Source organism: Nicotiana tomentosiformis, chromosome 3 (genome assembly GCF_000390325.3).
Source record: "Nicotiana tomentosiformis chromosome 3, ASM39032v3, whole genome shotgun sequence".
NCBI lineage: Eukaryota > Viridiplantae > Streptophyta > Magnoliopsida > Solanales > Solanaceae > Nicotiana > Nicotiana tomentosiformis.
Window position 1 is genome coordinate 85,964,247 of NC_090814.1, and position 21,101 is coordinate 85,985,347.

General features: G+C 40.8%; 1 protein-coding gene across 1 annotated transcript; it reads right to left on the reverse strand.

Annotated features, from left to right (window-relative positions):
- Positions 1–18,546: 18,546 nt before the first annotated feature.
- LOC104101851 (probable serine/threonine-protein kinase At1g01540) lies at positions 18,547–20,969 on the reverse strand. Its single transcript, XM_070198765.1, has 7 exons — positions 20,434–20,969; positions 20,129–20,230; positions 19,913–20,035; positions 19,650–19,823; positions 19,313–19,442; positions 19,001–19,210; positions 18,547–18,778 (listed from the first exon to the last, which is right to left on the reverse strand). Exons 1-7 carry the CDS (start codon positions 20,967–20,969, stop codon positions 18,707–18,709), a joined length of 1,347 nt encoding a protein of 448 aa, XP_070054866.1. The 3' UTR covers positions 18,547–18,706.
- Positions 20,970–21,101: the final 132 nt, after the last annotated feature.

The window sequence follows — 21,101 nt, forward strand, 5'->3', positions numbered from 1 at the left end:
GTTCGAGCTTGGGGAAACTAAGTTAGTAGGACCAGAGTTAGTACAACAGGCAGTTGAGAAGATTAAGCTTATACGGGAAAGGCTATTAGCATCTCAGAGTCATCAGTAGTCCTATGCAGATAATCGACGACGAGACTTGGAGTTTCAGGTAGATGACTGGGTATTCCTAAAGGTATCACCGATGAAAGGTGCTATGAGATTCGGCAAGAAAGGAAAGCTTAGCCCTCGGTGCATTGGACCTTATAAGATTATACGCAGAGTAGGCCAAGTAGCATATGAGTTAGACTTGCCTTCCAACTTAGAGTCAGTACATCCAGTTTTTCACGTGTCTATGCTCCACAAGTGTTGGATATCCTTCTAGAGTCGTTCCAGTTGATGATGTTCAGGTCACAGAGCAGCTATCATATGAGGAAGCTCCCATTGCTATACTAGATAAACAGGTTCGTAGATTGAGAACTAAAGACGTATCTTCGGTTAAAGTACTTTGGAGGAATAATAATGTGGAGGAGATGACTTGGGAAGCTGAAGAAGATATGAAGTCTAGGTATCCTCACTTGTTTCCGCTTCTGGAGAAGGATCGGACTGAGGCCATTGGTGTTATTGATGATTGTGGCCCTGTGTGGCTTTGTATTGTTAGGTTTGCTGTGTGACAGATTGGTAGTAGTACCATTACAGAGGAGATTCTGCCAAAATTTCTATAGATTTCTGGGAGTTTAACATTCGAGGATGAATGTTTCTAAGAGGAGAAGATTGTTACACTCTGTGCGTCCCAAGGTGACGTAATGCATATGAGACTTTTTAATCATGATTTAAATGATTTTAAATTCATAATATGGCTATATATGATGTTTGGATAGAAAATATGAAGCTTGGGAAAAATCGGATTAAAGTTGCGGAACATATTATATACCAAATTCAAGGTCTTGGAATATAGTTTCCAATGCACTTAACCGTTTGTTCATACAACATCCGGATAAAAGGATATAAGCGTCGGAAGATGGGTGAACGAGAGGGTGCCAAGCTAGCACCTTTTGACTTTTCAAAAGTTGATATATATATGTCTTAACTCGTCTCTCTCTTCATTTATACATAGAACCTGACCAGAGAACACCATAAAACCTGTCCTTGAGCTCTCTAATAGTGCTTCAAATAATACTAACATCCCGGGTACGAAATTGAGAAGCGATAACATCAGAACGATCCCTATGACGTAAGTATCGCTATATCGCCTCTCTTTTTCTTTGTAGTTTGAGTTTTGGAATGTATTTCATAGTTAATAAAATTCCTAATTTCTTTATTTAAGTGCTTAAATATCAAGTAAAGTTGATAAATTCATTTTCTAATTGTTAGAACTCACGGGACGGTGATCGGAAGTCGTGAGTTCGAGTTATTTGACTTGTAGTGGACTGTTTTGTGGGCTGTTTCGTGTTGCCTTTGGGCTGTCTATTTTTATACTGTTTAATGGAGTTTTGGAGGACAAATGGTGTGGAGAAACACCACACAATGACAGAATGGTGGGTTGGTCATTCGTCGTTACATATTTTAGGTTGTTTGACACTACTTTGGTTGTCGTTTTATGTATGAAGTGATTAGGGTGTGTGGGCTATTTTGTGGTATATTGTGATAGAGATAAGGTTGGAAAATAATTCTTAGATGTTGTTATTGTTGTTTTCTTGTTGTTGTTGCTACATGGTATTGGAGGAGGGCCTAGTTACAGGGGAGATGCTGCCCAAATTTATTTAAACGGGCTACTAGTTTAAGTTGCGGACTTAGGCTTTACTCAACACTGATTTTAAATCTCCTTATTCTATGGTAGATTGAGTTGAGATGTTTGAAGAATTGCTTGTAAGGTATTAAGTACTCAATGTAGTTAAGGTATGTTAAGGTTATCCCTTCTTTCTTTTTGGTATGATCCAGATGATACAAACGAAACGAGCAAAATACGCAACTTTCATAAATGACTCTATTCATAGAAATACTAGAGGTGTCTATATTCTTGATTCTCCTTGTGAATTATTATTATATCCTCTGTTCATGGATCTCAGAAAAATACGTATTTGATAAAGTTTGTCCGAAAGACATATTGATTTTATAATATTCGAGAAATCTTATTAACGTATTTCTTATGCATTTCATACATTTATACATGTACATTGACCCATGACCAGAAAGCGTTATATACGCGTATATTATATGTATATGGGATATGGAAAAAGGTTACGACGTTATATACGCACCGCCACCTGATCAGCTAGTATACGTTGATGATTTGCCCACAGTGGCCGAGATAATATGAAGGGATGCCCTCAAAGGCTTGATGATGTTATGAATACATATACGTAAGCATGGTATGATATTTATACGCATATGCATGACATTGTAAATATTAATGATTCACAGAGTTTTTCAGATTTACATGTTGAGTCTTTTACTCCATGTTTCTCTCATGTCTATTATTTACTGATTTTCATTCCTTACATACTTGGTACATTATTTGTGCTGATGTCTCTTTTACCTGGGGACGCTGCATTTTATGCCCGCAGGTCTCGATAGACAGGTCGAGAGTCCTCCAAGTAGGCTATCAGCTCAGCGGAAGATATTGGTGCGCTCCATTTGCTCCGAAGTTACTTATTTGGTCAGTATGATTCGGACGTGTATTGTTTAGTATGGTGGGGCCCTGTCCCAACCTTTATGATATTTATCTACTCTTAGAGGCGTGTAGACATGTGCCATGTACGTAAAAAATTGTATGGCCTTGTCGGCCTATGTTTAGTGTACGAGTGATCATTTTGGTCTTATAGGCCAAGTTAGTATTACATGTTTTATTCTAGTTATCCTACGGCAGCCTTTCCATCTCATTTACCCATGACAGCATGATACAAAAAGATATTTTACGTTGGTACTCGATTGTATAAGGTACCGGGTGCCTATCGCGGCCCATCGGTTTGGGTCGTGACAAGAAGTTCCGCCCGTACTTGATGGGTGCAAAGGTTATTTTTCATATGGATCATGCGGAACTTCACTATCTTATGAGAAAGAAAGATTCCTAAGCTCGGTTTATGAGAAGGGTGCTATTGTTGCAAGAGTTTGATATTGACATCCAAGATTGAAAAAGGAGTTAAAATCAAGTGGCGGACCACTTGTCTCATTTGGAGGAGGAGAGGAAGCCGCATGATGGCCTTGAAATCAATGACTCTTTCCCCGATGAGCAACTCTTGGCTATTTCAATGAAGGAGGTGCTATGGTTCGTGGACCTAGAAAAATTCCTTGTGTGTGGAATCATCCCGAATGAGTTCTCTTCAAATCAAAGGAAGAAGCTCAAACAGGATTGTCAAGATTATTATTGGGACGAGCCATCCCTTTTTTGGATTTGCACGGATGAGGTAGTTAGAAGATGCATACCGGACGAAGAATAAAGTGATATTCTTGAGGCTTTCCATTCTTCGCCTTATGGTGGTCACCATGGCAGAGTAAGAACGGACGCCAAAGTACTAAGTTGCGATTTCTATTGGCCCACTCTTTACAAAGATGCAAGCGATGTGGTGAAAAGATGTGATGAATCTCAATGTGCCGGTAGAATCTCAAAGAAGAATGAAATGCCTCTCACTACCATTTTGAAGATTGATATCTTTGATGTGTGGGGTATTGACTTCATTGGTCATTTTGTGAGTTCTTGTGAAAACACCTACATTTTGGTCGCGGTTGATTATGTATCTAAATGCATTGAGGCCATTGATCTACCCGATAATGAAGCGAGAAGTGTGGTGGCGTTCTTGAAGAAGAATATTTTCACAAGATTTGGTACTCCGCGGGTTATCATAAGCGATGAGGTGTCATATTTTTGCAACAAGGCTTTTGACAATTTGCTTAGCAAGTATGGTGTCACTCATAAAGTCACGACTCCCTATCATCCACAAGCTAGCAGTCAAGTGGAGGTCTCTAACCGGGAGATAAAGAATATCTTGTCCAAAACAGTGAATGCTAACCGGACGGATTGGTCAAAGAAGCTTGATGATGCAATATGGGATTACCATACTGCTTTCAAAACTCCTATCGAAATGTCTCCATACCGGTTGGTGTTCGGCAAAGCTTGTCATCTTCTGGAGGAACTTGAGCACAAAGCCATGTGGGCTTTGAAGAAATTGAATCTTGATTGGGATGCAACTGCTAACTTGCGGGTTACACATTTGAATGAGTTGGATGATTTACGGTACCATGCATACACAAGTTCGTCCTTATACAAAGAGAAGATAAAATATCTTCATGACAAGTACATTTGGAACAAAGAGTTCAAAAAGGGTGATCTTGTGTTGTTGTTCAACTCACGGTTAAGGATGTTTCCTAGGAAGTTAAAGTCTAAATGGAGTGACCTGTTTGAAGTCGTGGGGGTGTCCCCCTTTGGTGCATTGGACTTGAAGAACAGAAATGATGAGGTATTTCGAATCAATGGTCACCGGGTGAAGCACTATCTGGGAAAATTTGGTGATAGCCACGTTGTGGTGGTGATTCATTTCAAATGATGGTAATCTGCGTCGTGTCGCGATGTTAAATCAGGCGCTGCTTGGGAGGCAACCCATGTTTCTTTTTCTTTTCTTTTCTTCTTTTGTAGTTAGGTGTTATTTTTGTGCTAACTGGAATTAAAGTGTGTTGCAGAGTTGAGTGTGCTTTACAGGAAATATGTCTAGAAATTTGGCTAAGTGTGGAAAGAATTATGGACCGCAATTGTATTGTGCGCACCACACACTTATGGTTGCGGCAACAAAAGATCCTCTGCGGCCGTACAATTACATTGCGGACCGCACAAATTGAAGGGGAAAAATGACAACTCTCCGAAGTTGGTTGTCAGAGAAATGGCCAAATTGCGGCCGCAAGACAAAATCTGCGGTCCGCAACAAATTATGCGTCCGCACAGCAAATTTTGCGGTCCGCAACACGAAAGGGCTTTTGAGCCCCACGTAACAGAGTGCGGACCGCAATGGGAATTCTACGGCGGCACTCAACTCTCTTTCCCTCAGTCAGAACCGTACAATATAAATAGAGGGCCTAGGGCTACTGTTAATTTTTTTCCCCTCTCTGAGCATTCACAAGTCTAAAACATTGAATTCATCTGGTAAATCATCTGCCACACACACTCAACATCTGTGATCACTCATTTTCACTACTTCATATCTGGTACGCCTCAATTATTTGTAGAATTTTTATATTTTTAGTTTAATTTACAACTTGTTAATTAGTTTTAGGCCATTTGTCAGTAGAATTCAATTATACAACCATGTGGGGTTAAAACTGTAGTGGGTCAACTAGTACTTGCTCTATGGGGAATGGGTAAATAGATTTTCATGATTATACACTGCCACTACATCAAATTTGTGCAAAAATTGCAAACCCTAGAACTCTAATCGTAATTATTTTTGAAATATGCGACCGCACAAGAAATTGTACGGTCCGCAAAAGTTGAAATTAGGGTACTTTAGTCAAGCATGATTCTGCGGCCGCAATGAAAAATGTGCAAACCACAGAAATCCCATTGCGGCTGCAGAACAACTATTTATCTATTATTAGAGAGTTGTCAATTTGATGACTCATATGTGCGGCCACAATAGAAAATGTGCGGACCGCAGAAAACTGATTGCGGCAGCAAAACAACCTATACTCTGTTATCAGAGAGTTGGCATATTGGTGGTGTCTGAGTTACGGCCGCAATGGAAATTGTGCAGACCACAATCCAATTCTGCAGCCGCAATGATAAATTGTGCGGTCCGCAATGCCCATTCTGCTGCCGCAGTGACAATTCTGCGGATCGCACTCCCCTACCATGTAAGCATGTTTTATATTGTGTTGTTCATTGTATCTCTGGTGTGTTCTTGTATGTTTGCACTTGAATTACAACTGACACCTGCTTTTTTTTGGTACAGAAAATAGTTAGATCTCAAGGCAGAGGTGATACTTCAAAGGGGGGGATGAACCTTCCAAGTGTCGAGGCAAAAGTGCTTTACCCCTCCCTCATAAAGATAATCACAAAGAAGGATACAACCGGCCAAGGGATAAATGCAGAGCCCTCCGAATCCAGTTCTTATGTCCCATCTAGGGAAACATTGGAGGACAACTCGGTTCAAGAGCAGCCGGCTGTCCAATCAAAGCCACCAAAAAGGTATCAACTCCGGGACTAGCCTTCCACATCTCAGAGCACTTCTAAGGATTCGAAAAGTGCTAGTCAGGCTTCCGAGCCCTCCTCTACACATGTACCTGAGGCACCAGTGACTACAGTTGATAACATCCTCGATGATGGCAGAGGGGGAGATGCTACGGTTTCCAGCCTTGAGTGCTCGAAGAAGAAAGAGAAGTGAGAGGACAAATTCGTCAGTTTGGCTCCCTTCTCTAGTTTCCGTGAGTGGTGGCCAGTGAGATCGCTCACTCTTGAGCGTCAGTTCCAATTAAAAGATCTTGAAAAGTACAATCCGGCAGTGGTGAGGCAGTTCCGAGAGCGGAAGGGGTGGATGTGGTTAACCCAAAGCATAGTAGACGCAAAGGAATACCTTGTCCAGGAGTTCTATGCCAATGTGGCGCATATCAAGAAAGGGACCAAGGTAACTAAAGTGAGGAACCTGAAGATGCGTTTTGACCAGCACACATTGAATACCTACTTGGAGTTTGATGATATTGAGCCCACCTAGTATTTGGAGAAGTTTGCAATGGGGGATTCAACTCGCTCGTAGCTAGCTGAGATTCTAGCAGCTCCTGGGCCACCACCACCATGGATCACAACAGGAGTGTCTATTCATAGAAACACCCTGAGTTTCGAGGCAAAGGGGTGGCAGATCTTTGTATGCAGTCGACTAGACCCGTGTCAGAATGAGACATACCTTCCTATCCCGCGGGCAGTTCTAGCCGCCTCCATTATGGCCGGGTACCCGATCAACGTGGGTGTCATGATATCGGCCAATATATATGTGGTTGCCAGGCAAGCTGATACCTCCTACCTGTATCCTAACACCATTACTGAGTATCTTACGGTTTCACGGGTGGAGCCGTGAGATTTTGATACGAAGGTGCGGGCAAAGAAGCCCTTCTCATGGTATTTGTTGATGGATGCACACAACCCTAAGAAAAAAGGCCAGCCGACTACCGCCATAGGCCAGTCTGATGAGCCATTGGTGGTAGCTGCAGAGAGAGTCGACATGCCATCCACTTCAGCAGAGCCTTCACCCAGTGCACCAGCTATGCCCTCACCTCCAGCCTCAGTGCCTCCAGCAGCCCCCATTACAGGTTCCACCTCGGCTTTGAAGCCGGTGCCGATGCCCACTGCTCCACTATCTGCACTGCGAGTCTTCCAGACACTGGCGAGCCTCAACAACTAGATACAGACAGCTACTACAAAGCTGTATAACATATCTAGTAATGTTGCAGCACAGTCCTCCATTCCGGCACCTCAGATTCCCCTCACAGTTGAAGAAACTCTGAAGAAGCTCTTGGAGAATGTGAACACAATCATGGCCACTTTGGTGCAGTAAGGGTAAGTGATAAAAGAGTTAGGCAAGGAAGTGAAGAAGATGCAGAAGTACCAGGCCTCCAAGAAGTCAGTGGACAAGCTTCGGAGACAGGTTACCAAGCTTGCAGTAGCCAAAGACATTCCATTTGACATGCTGATTGACCCGCACCACCCAGGCCCAGATCCTACAGCACATACAGCACCAGCTGGCCAGTCTGAGGAGCCAGACCTTGCCGCTGACACTACCGAGATAGTACGTCAGATGTTCACCAACCCGGTTACACCCGGAGTTGATGATGATGAGATACAGTTAGATGAGACTGAGGTCGGTGATGCTATTGTGGACACAGAGATGGACAATGAGCCATAGGGAGTTTTCTTCACTCTTACCCTTTCTTTACGCTTATTTTGCTAAGTATTGGGGACAATGCTTATTTTTATTTGGGGGAGGGGGGAGGGGTGTGGAGTTTATTTGATATATTTTTATGATTTTAAGACAATTGGTTTGTAATAACTGACAGTATTTTCTTCTTTTTCCTTATTCTGTATATATTTTCTCATTTCCTCTCTCATTATGTATATATCTTCTTTCATTATGTATATTCGTTATTCTTTCAATAGTTTTTGCTTTGTAGCTTCTTTACATGTATTTTCTTATTAGTTAGTGTTTAACTAAGCAGTTTTTTTTTGAATTAGTAGCTTTTTTTTTTATTTAATAGCTTCTTTTTGTGTTTTAGTAAATAATAAGCCTTTGATTTTCTTAATGTCACGGTTCTTTCCAAAGGTAGTTTTTGTGTGAATCGGGTGACTCTTCTCAATGATGGATGGCATGACAACCTTCTTAAGGGACTGAGTCTATTTTGGTCTTTAGGTAATAATAGTAGTAGTAATGAATAAAAAGACCTAATTAAGCCATGCTTGAAGAGTCAAACATGCTTCACTTGGTATCAACACACTTAACTACATGCTTATGGTTAAAAACAAGTTTTTTGGAAAGAAATAGCTCTAGTCAGTGACTTTGTGACTCTTGTGTTGACTTAGGCAATCATCGAGTGGTCTAATTGAACCATAGCAATTTTTAATCTTGAATGTGGTCATTGTGGGCCCTCGATTCTATCCTCTTTAACAATCTAGTTGCGTGAGAGGTGAGATGTTTTTGTTACAAGTCCAAGTACCCGTATGAATGGTCTAGAACTTACCCCGAATGTGTTTCAAGGCGAAATCTTAAGTTTTGAGTGGCTTGAGAAGTAATTGTAGGCTTTCCTTGACCCGTTTGAATTTTTCCATTGCCCACCAATGTTGTTATCCATAGTCAACCCATTTGAGCCTTGAGCCTTTCTCATTTGATAACCATGTTACGAGCCTTTACCCGTTTTGTCGTGACCCTCTCTTGGCACCCGAGCTTTCCTTAACACTCTTGTGATATAATTGGATAAAAACATAAGTTTTGGGGAGAGACGAGGAGCTTGAAAGAGGTATCAAGGCACAAAAAGAAAAAATAAATGATGAGAAGGAAAGGCAAGAAAAGGAAAAAACAAAAAGAAAAATGCAAAAGAAAGTGAATAAGTGGAAGAGTTGAAGGGATGCACAGAAAAGTAATGATACAAAGCATGGAGAAATCAAGGAGGGAGAAAATGAATGTCATGATCAAGAAAGAGTGATGCTAAGTCTCTCTAGTTCCCCAAGGAAAAGAAAGTGCCTCAAAGAATTGGCAAAGCATGAGCTGAGAACAAAACAATGGAGTGCTTAAGGAAAGATGAACCCGCTCTACCATAGTATATTCAACCTTAGTCCAAAAGGCTTCATTAAAAGGAGTAATATAAACTCAAGGCAATAAAAGGCACAAAAGCTTACAAAGTGCGGACTGCAGAATTTCATCTGCGGCCGCAAATGATGAAGGAAATCCCAGCAGACTTTTGTGCAAATTACGGACCGCACATGAATTGAACGGCCGCAAAAGCTGGGCTAGGAACAAAGTTTAGAGAATGTGCAAATTCTCAAGTTCCAAGTCCCTCTGAACTGCGGACCGCACAGGAATTATGCGGCCGCAAAAGAATTGCCTTGCGACCGCAGTAGTAAAGTTGCGGACCGCAGAAGACCAAGTTGCGACCGCAGCTTTAAATTTGCGGACCACAGATAGACTGCCTCGCGGCTGCAGATTAGAATTGTGCGGCCGCAGACCTCCAGTTCCGGACAAGTTGAAGAAACCTGCGGACCGCACATGGAATTATGCGGCTGCAGAACCTCCCGAGGGGAATTTTTATCTGAAATTGTCAGCTTTGTATAAATAGAAGAGTTTCATGAAATTACGTCAACTTTTGAAATCAGCAACTACAATAGCTGTTTCTCTTTGCTTCTTTTAGTAGTTTTTCATATTTTGGGATATTTTATTATAGATTTTATCATTTATATTTTACAATATGAGTTTAATTAGCAATTCTTCTTCTATTTCTTCAATTTCAAGCATGAGTAGCTAGATTTTTACTAGGGATGCGACCCAACCCTAGTGTGTAAATCTTATGGGTGTTTAATTTAATGCTTATTTATGGTTGGGTATTTATTATTTATCCTGGTTCATGCTTTAATTTGTGGAATTAATAGTTGCAAACATTAGTTCATGCCTGTTTGACTTAGTCTCTACTTGAGAAAGAAAGACTTAGTCTAGGAAAACTTGGCTAACAAGAAATTGGGTCAATCGAGAGATTGATAATCCCAATTAAAGGGTTCAACCTAGAAATAGTAATAACCCGACTTGAGCTTTTATCAACCGTTTTATGCAATACCCATTTGGACTAGAGAGAGATAAATTGGGCAAAATCACTCTCTGACCGAGAGGTATTGAGTGGGTAATTGAGAGTTGATAGCTACAATACACCCCGATCAACAAAACAAGCATTAAGATCTATATCCCATTAGGAAAACAGCTAGGTGATGGTCATAACCCTAGGCTTTTTATAAAACTTGAAAAACAACAAAAACAATTTCTTAGTTTTATTTCTTAAATTTGCAATCTTAGTTTAAAATAGACATAGAAACAACCCCAATTTGTGGAAGTGTAAATTGAGGTAGTTCAAACTCACGTACTACAATATATACTCCTAACTCCCTGTGAAAATCGACCCCGACTCTTGTTGGGTACTATTATTGTAATCGACAGTTTCATAACCTTGATTTGAGGTGTGAAATTGGACGAGATCAATGTTTGGCGCCGTTGTCGGGGAGTTAAAATGGTGTTAACTATATATTTAGGTGTCTTTTTGGAATATCTGCTTTTCTTTCCTTGTTACTAACGTGTTGAGAAATTGTAGGTGCAATCATGGCAAACAATGAGCTCGGAAACATAGCTTTGGGGGATGTGGACGTTGAGGATGATCAAACGGATGAGGTCCCTCTTGAACCTCAAGCCAATAGACGAGGCCGAGTGCCTCATGACAATGTGCCCGCTCCACCCCCACCTCCACCACGAGCGGCTCCACACTGGGTGTTGCCGAATGAAGGGTATGAAAGTTCTATAGTCTCTCCCCATATTAGGGCGGGCAACTTTCAAATAACCAATGTGATACTCACTTTGCTCGAGGAACGAGGGTTCTTCACCGGTGCACCAGGTCAAAAATCCATACAAACACTTGAAGGGGTTCGTAGATACGTGTTGGGGAATAAACAAACAAATGTCTCTGAGGATGCTTTGAAGCTAAGGCTTTTTCCCTTTTCTCTACTGGAGAAAGATTTAGATTGGTTGGAACGTTTGACAAATCATTCCATTCATACTTGGGATGAATTGGCGGAGAAATTTTTTTCTAAGTACTTCTCTCCCGGGCATTTGGTTATACTTCGGGATGAAATTGTAGCATTCAAGCAAGAGCCCAACGAACCACTACACGAGATATGGGAACGATATAGAACAATGGTGAAAGAGTGTCCCGACAACGATATGACGGAGAACATAATTCAACAAACTTTCTATTGGGGGATTAATATAACCAACCAATGTACAGTGAATCAACTTGCCGGTGGGAACTTCATGACTACGCTTTATGCAGAGGCGTGTGATATTTTGGATGAGATGGCGGGTACTTCATCGGCGTGGCAATCCCGGGCTAATGTTCCACAAAGTGATCCCAGTGTGATTCACCTTCACAAAAAATTGCATGACCATGGTCAAGCCATAGCCGAATTGAACGCCACCATGAACCAATTGGCAAAGGCTCAACTTTAACAAGTGCAAAACCCGAGGCAAGTCAATGCAATGGAGGCAGTAAACATGATCGTGAACAAACGGAGAACAAAGGGTCCGCAAGTACAACAAAGAGTAGAAAATTTTGTGCAAGAAGATAGTGGGTTTGAGAAAGATGATTCCTACAATGACCAAGAAGAAGAGGTCCAATATGTGAACAACTTTAAAGGGAAAAGAAACAACTTCCAAGGCCCAATCCAACAACAATGGGGACCTCAAAACAATCAAGGAAATTGGAATTCTCATAACCAAGGTAATTGGAGTGGTGGAAATAATCAAAGCAATTGGAATAATAATAACAATCAAGGAAATTGGAATGGAGGCAATAATCAAGGTAATTGGCATAACAACAATAACCAAGGCAATTGGGGAGGCAACAATCAAGGTGGTTGGAGTAACAATCAAGGAAATCGGGGGTCGGGTTTTCAGAGGCCCCAGATATATCAACAACCGAGCAACCCCGTAAGGCTTAATTTATATTTTTTATGACTGACTATTTTTCTAAGTGGGTGGAAGCCCAGGCATACGAAAAGGTTAGGGAGAAAGAAGTCATCGACTTCATTTGGGATCCTATCATATGCCGATTCGGAATGCCGGCCGAGATCGTGTGCGACAACGGGAAATAATTCATCGGCAGCAAGGTAAGCAAGTTTCTCGAAGATCATCAGATCAAAAGGATCCTATCAACACCTTACCACCCTAGTGGGAACGGGCAAGAAGAATCGACCAACAAAACCATACTCCAAAATCTCAGAAAGAGGTTAACTGACGCCAAAGGAAGATGGAAGAAAATCTTGCCTGAAGTTTTATGGGCATACCGAACGACCTCAAAGTCCAGTACCGGGGCCACCCAATTCTCACTAGTCTACGGCGCCGAAGCTCTAATACCGGTTGAAGTTGGAGAGACAAATCTCAAGTTCTGATATGCAATCGAACAACGAGGCTATAAACACGAGCCTAGATTTATTGGATAAAAGGCGCAAATCAGCCCTTGTCCGGTTGGCCGCCCAAAAGCAGCGGATCGAGAGATAATACAATCAAAGAACCAACCTTCAACACTTCAATGTCGGGGACTTGGTACTAAGAAAGGTTACACTAAACACCTGAAACCCAAACGAAGGAAAGTTGGGGCCGAACTGGGAAGGCCCTTATCAAATTATCGAGATCACCGGTAAAGGATCGTACAAACTCGGAACGATGAATAGTGAGCAACTACCAAACAACTAGAACATAGCTCACTTGAAGTGATACTATTGCTAAGGTACAATCCCATTCATTTCCTTTTATTTATTTACATTTCGAACTAACACTTGCAGGGAATCATCAAAGAGCGATACAACCTTTAGGCCCGAAAGCACGCATTGCACTCTTTTTTCCTTGAACCGATTTTGTCCCAAATGGGGTTTCCGGCAAGGTTTTTAACAAGGTAACAAGTAAATCGTGCTAACTTAAAATTGAAGGACGGTTACCAACCGGTATCGAAAACCACAACAGTATTCGAGGCCTCTCTTCGATCGGCCCCAAACACTGGGGGGCATCACCCTTGGATAACAACTTTAGCAAGGAAGGAAACATTATGATTCTATGGTCTCGGCTCGATTGGTAGAATTTACTGTAAGGGTCAAACGGTCAAATAAAACGTGCCCGCATAGACTGCTCAAGCCCTAACACAAAGCTTGTACACACGTGTAACTATTACGCACAAGAATAAAGTCTCTTCCTTGCGGATAAATATCTTGTCCCTTAAAAAAATTCTTTTCATGAAGGAACTTCCTACATACGATCCCCTAAAGGTATCGAGCCCAAGGGCCGCCTTATCTGGGTTCAAATGATTACCCCAATCGGGGACTGCCGTTCGACAACAAACTCGAATGGCTCGGGCTATCGGAGCCCGATGGCACAAGACCTATTAGGTGACGCCTGAACTAAAAAGGCTACGGCCATACTAAAATGGCTAGGAGATATCCGAAACCCGTAACAAAAACAAGGCCTTCAAAAATTTCATAACCAGTTCTAAAGGCTACCCGCGGCAAACTAATCTCTAAAATGTCATAAGTACTTTTGGGAAAAAATTTCTCGATCATATCGAACCCTCATGATGCCTTAAACAAAATAATGTCGAAGGCAAGGCCTGTTCGAACCTCCGGACATGATCTAACTATTTTATGCTAAGGCATTTCGACCTTTGCAAACATAAAGAATAAAGCAAAAGAAAACAGAATATATAAACTGTTGATAGGGAAAACAAGCCTCATATATTGTATACAATCTTTACAAAGGCCAAATGGCCCTAACAAAAGTACACAAGTACAAAAAAAAAAGAAATATTTTTTACAAAGGCGTCTAAACAGCCTGGTCTTCTTCACCCCCGGTTCCCTCGGAACCCTAGGAGTCTTCTTCCTCTTCTTCTTCGGGGCAGGCCAACTTCTTGGCCTCGGCCTCGAGCCCCTTAGCAGTCTCGATCTTAGCCGATAGATCGAAACCCCGAGTATGGATCGCCTCGAGGGCCTCTCTTCGTGACTACCGTTTCTTGTATTCAACGATATCTTTTAAGCGGTCCTCAACCGTCTTGGCATAAGACTTATATTGGGCCACCATCTCGTCGGCATCGGCTTTGACCACCACCGCCACTGACTTGGCTGTTTCAAGTTCTTCGACCATAATTTTCCGCTCAAAGGCAGCCAAACTTAGCCGAGACTGAAGCTCTTCAACTTTTCTGGCCTGCACCTCGGCCTTTTCCTTTGCTGCTCGAAGTTGGACCTCAGTCGGAGTTAGTTGCGCCCGAGCAACCTCTTTTTCTGAGGCCAGACGATCCATCCTGCCCCGCTATTCATCGGTCTCTGCCTTCACAACATCCATCTCAGCTCGCAGTTGACCGATTCGATCGATTTTTTGTTGGACATGCGGATTCCGACCGTTATTCACCAAGTCTAACTCTTCATCACTAAGCTCAAATATTTTTACCTGCTTGACCAAGTTGGAATGCTCTTTTCGAGCCACCTCTAGCTCAGCTCGGAGGCTCTTAGCCTCCCCCTCACGATGCTCACTAAGATGTTTTTAGGAATATCTCTTCTCACTGAGCCCTCGGACCTCAGCCTCAAGCTGTTTCAACTCATCCCGGTATCGGAGAAAAGTCTCGTGGTGAAGCACCGAGGCTTACAAACACAAAGAGAAAATGTTAGGGTTATCTGCAAAATCGACTAAGTACAAATTGAGAACCATTGATGAATATATAAATTTACCAGGTTTAACGCCTATTGAGATTCGTTGAATAGAAAAGATGCATCCACCTCATTCATCTTGGCCTGATCATCCTCGATCACCAGACATCGAAGATAACTAGCCACCCTTACAGGGGCGGACAGGACCCGGCAGTCCCTCATTGGGACGTTCTTTCATAGTCTGAGCCTCATTGTACATGGACTCAGTGAATGAAGGTGACTCGGTGATCTCTATCGCACCGAGAGCTTCCTTCGGCGCACTACCCATGTCCCGGGAAGCTTCGGTCTCGGCCTTCTCCTCGACCTTCCTAGCTCGATGAAGATCGGCATCATCTCCCACTGGTTTGGATGCCCCTTGTCCTTCGAGTCATGTCGACACTCAGGTCACCAGATTGAAGGTTTCTTCCTCTTGTTCTTCTTCGGATTCATTCCTCAGCTGATAGAGAGAACCCGAAGGTAGTGCTAGAGCGTTGGTGCTTTCCTTGGACTTATGCACCAACCTTTTCTTTGGCTTTTTCTTCTCCAAGCTCGGAGAACTCAGGGCCCTTTTTCTTTTCTTCTCTTCACCCTGTTTCGGAGCAAGGGACTCAGTAGGGAGATCGTCACTATCGAATGGAGGTCTCATTTGGACATCCTTGGGTAAACCTGCAAAAAGAAATAAAACAAGTAAGGAATCAATCATGCAAAGAGGAAACCAAATATCACTTATGAAAGAGATCTCACCATGCGAACGGGCCTCCCATCGGCCCTTTGAAAGCTCGCGCCACGAGCGCTCGGAATACGGCCTTTGCGATACAATGCCCTCGACCCACTCCTTGAGCCGAGGAACCACGTTCGGGATTCGAGTAACAGCTGCACCGTCACAGAACACCGATAAGAAGGAAGGAAAATGACGATAAATAAAACCTTGAAAGCAAAATTATATACTTACGTTTTATGTTCCACTTCTTAGGAAACAGCATGTGCTCGGCCAGGATCAAGTACGAGGTCCTCACTCGGACGAAACAACCTAGCCATTCTCGATCCCTATCTTCATCGATACTCGAGAACGCGACCTTACTAGCCTGACGGGCAAGCTTGATCAATCCTTCCCAGAATAGTCGGGGACTGTATAAACACATAAGGTGGTCGATCGTGAAAGGGCACCCCTCGATCTTGCTCACAAAGAAGCGGAGGAGGATTACGATCGTCCAGAAATAGGGGTGAACCTTACAGAGGGTTACCTCATATCTCTTGAAGAAGTCGATGATAACCGGGTCCAAGGGACCCAACGTGAAGGGATTAGTGTAAACACTTAAAAATCCCTTGACGTGGGTAGTGATGGCTTCGTCAGGTTCGGGAACCACCACATGTTTGTCAGCCCAGTCGCAATCCTTTTTGACTTTAGAGAGAATGTCCTCGGTGATCGAGAAGATATACCTCGAGACCGCCTCACATCGGCCTGGTACGGAAGAAGGTTTTTCAAACTTGAAATCGGTATTGACCGGGCACCCCCCGGGAATAAATATTTTTAGAGGAGGCTCCGGAACTCTGCACAAGAAATGCAGAGTGTAGTATCAGTACAACCGCCCTCATGTACTGGTAAGTGCCGAGCCTAACCTCGATTAAGTAGTGACGAGGCTAAAGCAGGTCACATATATTAACCTGTACACAATAATAATAATAACAACAATAATAGAAATAAAACAGGTATCTTTTTTCAACAGTTGAAGCCCACTCGGCAGTTATAATCAATTATTATTTCAATCAGTTTCCGTTGCGGCGTGCAACCCGATCCCACAATATATTCATTTCAATCAATTATATTGTGGCTTACAACCCGCTCCCCCAATATAAACTTTAAATAAATCTGTTGCGGCGTGCAACCCGATCCCCCATATAAACTCTAAATAAATATGTTGCGTCGTGCAACCCGATCTCCCATATAAACTCTAAATAAATTTATTGCGTCGTGTAACCCGATCCCCCATATAAACTTTAACAACTCTTAAATGTATTAGAAATACTCCAATAAATACCACGTTCCCTAAATAGCAAAGAAGAGAAGAAAGTTCGCCGGAGATGGCGTTTTCTGGCCAAGCAAAATATTATATACATTGTATTAAATCTAAAAATAGAAACGAACAAAAATCCGGCCCTCAATCTTCCCCAGCGTAGCCATGGCCAGATCTGAAATTTTTGGCGGCGATACACAACAGCAATATTTGGTTCTAGAGGTTGATTTGGAGGGACAATCAAATTGGTGTTTTTCAGCAGCTATGAGTTCTGCCCACAAATCAGTTGCATTTCAAAATCCACCATGTTAATACTACCCTAAGCATATGAACCGAGATGGAAAATTAATCGGAGGATGGAAGAGTTTTTACCCGCTTGAGAAGTCATGGTTTTGCTCGAGGATGGAAAATTAATTGACGTATTTCATGCCTCAATGATAGGTATAAATAAATACCTATTTCGCTATAAAATAGAAAATATAGCTAAGTAATAATATTTTAAAATTATTTTGATTTATAATAAATAGAGTGTAATAGTTTGTTAGGAAGTAAAATTTCCATTTTTTAACTATCAAATTTCTTGGGGAGTAGTAAGCATGTTCAGAAAAGAGGTAACTAACGTACAACACCCGGTAAAACTAAATTTGTAGTGTAAAATTTCTGTATAACGGTGTTAGTATGTATAGGTTAACTCCAAAAATTTTAAACACTAATCAATAATTGTTACCTAAGCCATAAGATTTTGTTGAAAAATGAAAACAAAATACCCTATATTTCAGGAGGGAGAGAATAGTATAACTTCCCGATTAAGGGTGTGTATGGTATGAAGAAAAATATTTTCCATGAAAAATATATTTTCCTAGAAAATATTTTCTTAGTATTTGGTTAGAGGGTAGAAAATATTTTTTAAGAAAATAATCTTTTATACTACTCTCCTGACCCCCTTCCCCCAAATCCTCATATTTCTTGTGCTCCCAAATTCACACAAACCTAAAAGAACTATTTTTCACGCAAAAATAACGTTGAAATTTGTGCTCCATAACTAAAAAGGAAATTACTCTTTCTACAACATGAAAATAAAGTACGCATTTTGTTGAAATGAAAGACAATATTTTTTATACATCGCGAAAAGAAAATACTTAGTTTGTTGTAATAAAAAAAATATTTTTTCTACATCATGAAAAGAAAATACTCATTTTGTTGAAATGAAAGAAAAAATATTTTTTACTACATTATTTTTTTGAAATGAAAGAAAATACTTTTTCTACATCATGAAAAGAAAGTATTTTTTTGTTGAAATGAAAGAAAATACTTTTTCTACGTCATGAAAAAAAAATACTCATTTTGTTGAAATGAAAAAAAAAATTACTCTATCTACAACACGAAAAGAAAGTACTCTTAATAATATTTCTATTTAGGGTGAGAGTGGGGTAAGGTGGGGGATGGGGTAGGTAGAGGAGGGTAGGGTGGTGTGGGCGGGGATAGGGGTGGGTGACGTAGGGGTGGGGTGGGATAGTAGGGGAAAAATTGAAAAATATTTTCCTTCGTATCCTTCTGGAAATAGCAGCCACAATTAAAATGATAACCAGGTAATAATTGACTCAATTTGCCATCAAATGCAACAAAAAAACTAATGATATGCATTGATTACACATTCTTGAACGCCAATTAATAAATCTGACAATTATGTTGATGAACCAATTACAACTGCTTCAGCAACAGAAGATAAGACATTATCAAGTTTCATCAAATTGGCATGTGAGCAAGACTAACTATTTGACAGCAGCTGATCTTCGCTCACAGAACTGCGACGGGATGTCTGTTTCTTGATCACATGTCCCTGTATTAGCAAAAGTCATACAAATTATGAAAAAATGTACCATAAAATAATGTTTTAGGATCTTGTTTTCCAGAATGATATAGCTTGAATTAGTGTCTCGGACTTATTTTATATACACTAATGTAAAAGAATTCAGTGTAACTCAACCTATAATAACAGGTTAGCTGACTTGTTTCCTTGTTACCAATTACACATTATGATGAAGGAGAGGAATGACATTACATCGCTGAGAAGTAAATCGCGCGGCTCAAGCATGTGAATCACTTCTCCCATTTTAGGCCTGTTGCTAACATCTGGATCAACACATCTAAGAGCAATGAGCAGAATTCGTTTCAGTTCTTTCATACAAGGCATTTCTGGTAGCTTTGGATCCACTATTTGATCATATTGTTGGCTTTCCACCTTTGACTTTATCCAGTCAATTAAATATTCCTGCAAATTGATTATAACCCCATTTTAGACCACCCTTTTTCCTTGTTTTATCTGGGAAAATCAGAATAAATGAGTATGCCAAAAAAGAAAGAAAATGGAGACCTCTATTTCTGTGATAGTATACTCAATGGAAGTCTTTCCAGATACAATCTCCATGATAAGTATGCCAAAGCTGTAAACATCACACTTATCATCTAAAATTCCAGTGGATAAGTATTCTGGTGCAAGATAGCTGAAACAAGCCATAGAAAAGAAAGTTACAAATCAACCAAAAAATAATGGGGTTTGTAGTTTTTTTATAAGTTTAAGAAACTACGAGATATATACTGCCTTTCCTGGTTACTAAGACAATTATGTGTGACCTTTTAGGTGACCTGATAGTGTAAAATTATTTTATATTGTTAGCGTATAGAAGCTAAAATCTGTATCAAGAACTCACCCTGACATTCCAGTAGGGGGTGTAATTGGGTAACTCCATTCATCAGAACCTAAGAGCTTAGTGATACCAAAATCAGATATCTTTGGATTCCATTGCTTATCAAGCAATATGCTACTTGACTTTAGGTGTTGATGGATTGTTGCTGGTTCAGTATCCTCGTGAAGGTAAGCCAAGCTGCATAAACCAAATTTGTGTCAAGTTTTAATTTGGTCTCTCCTTTTGAAATGTGAATTCAGAGTAGAAGAATTTAAGTAAAAACACACCCTTTTGCAATTCCTAGAACAATGTTCATCCGTATATTCCATGTTAAGGGGCTAACTTCAGTGATACAATCATGAAGCCACTGCCCTAAATTGCCATTGTCTACATACTCGTCCACGATTATCCTAATCCAATTATAAATAAAAAATGGTCATTCAATGTATTAATATGATCAATAAAATGGCTGTTTGATCGAGCAGAGAGAGGATTTGTAGTACCTGTAATATCCTTCAAAACAATAACCAAGCAATTTCACCAAGTTTCTATGTTTGAGACCCAATAAAGCTTCTACCTCCCTCGTAAAGTCCTTTGCTTTAGCCCTGCCATCCAGTGTTTGAAGCAAATAATAAGATAATTGATGTTGTTTCTATTATTGATGTCGTATTTAATGAATCCGCTTGTACAAAATCCTGGGTCCACCACTAATTGACAGTATAATAATACAATCAGGTCCTTATAAGGTAATTACAGGTAAATTTCTATAATAAGTATCAGATTCGTAGTAACTTGTGCACGAACTAACCTGCTACTAAGCAACTGCTTTATTGTAACTCTAGTATTGCCAAACAAGATACCATAATAAACAATGGCATAATCTCCACAAACAACTAGATTTTCATCAGCAAAGTCATCTGTTGCTGCTTCAATCTCAGACAATGTAAACTGGTAACTAGGCCTAACATCAAAAGCAACAGGAGGATGAAGATATCTAGCCGCTGACTCTAAATCCATCGCACTACTCAGTGGTCCACTGGCTTGACTAGAGAATATCACTTGTTTTTCTGGGGTTCCAATGCCCATTTCAATCTCCCATCCGTTATGCGGCAATAGCCTTCTACTCATTGAATAACTATTGTGTAAATCTTTTGAAATCGTTGGCTTCAATGCATTACGTGCTTTACGACGTCGCCTAGTTGAGATAACATAAAGAGTGATGCCGAGAGCAAAGCAGAGGAAGAAAAGAATTATGCAAATGAGAATGGCAACCCATAATTCGACCCCAAAGAATGAAGTTGGCTTTGAGAGTTTTCGAGTGATGGATGAAACGTTAAAAAGCATTGTTAAGGAGATTACAGGATGAGATTACAGCAGAAAGGGTTTAACTGAGAAGCGAGCTTAGAGAAAAAGTCGAGTAGATTTAGAGTGAGAAAGAGTTTGCGTTCAATTAAAACTCTGCTTTGTAATTCAAAT

What these genes read in the sequence shown, in the direction of transcription:
- LOC104101851 (XM_070198765.1), bottom strand. Translation starts at nt 20,969, where the DNA reads ATGCTTTTTAACGTTTCATCCATCACTCGAAAACTCTCAAAGCCAACT. An exon ending in CCCCCTACTGGAATGTCAGG is followed by an intron (nt 19,443 to 19,649) that starts GTGAGTTCTTGA and finishes GGCTTGTTTCAG; the next exon opens with CTATCTTGCACCAGAATACT. An exon ending in GCGATTTACTTCTCAGCGAT is followed by an intron (nt 18,779 to 19,000) that starts GTAATGTCATTC and finishes TTGCTAATACAG; the next exon opens with GGACATGTGATCAAGAAACA.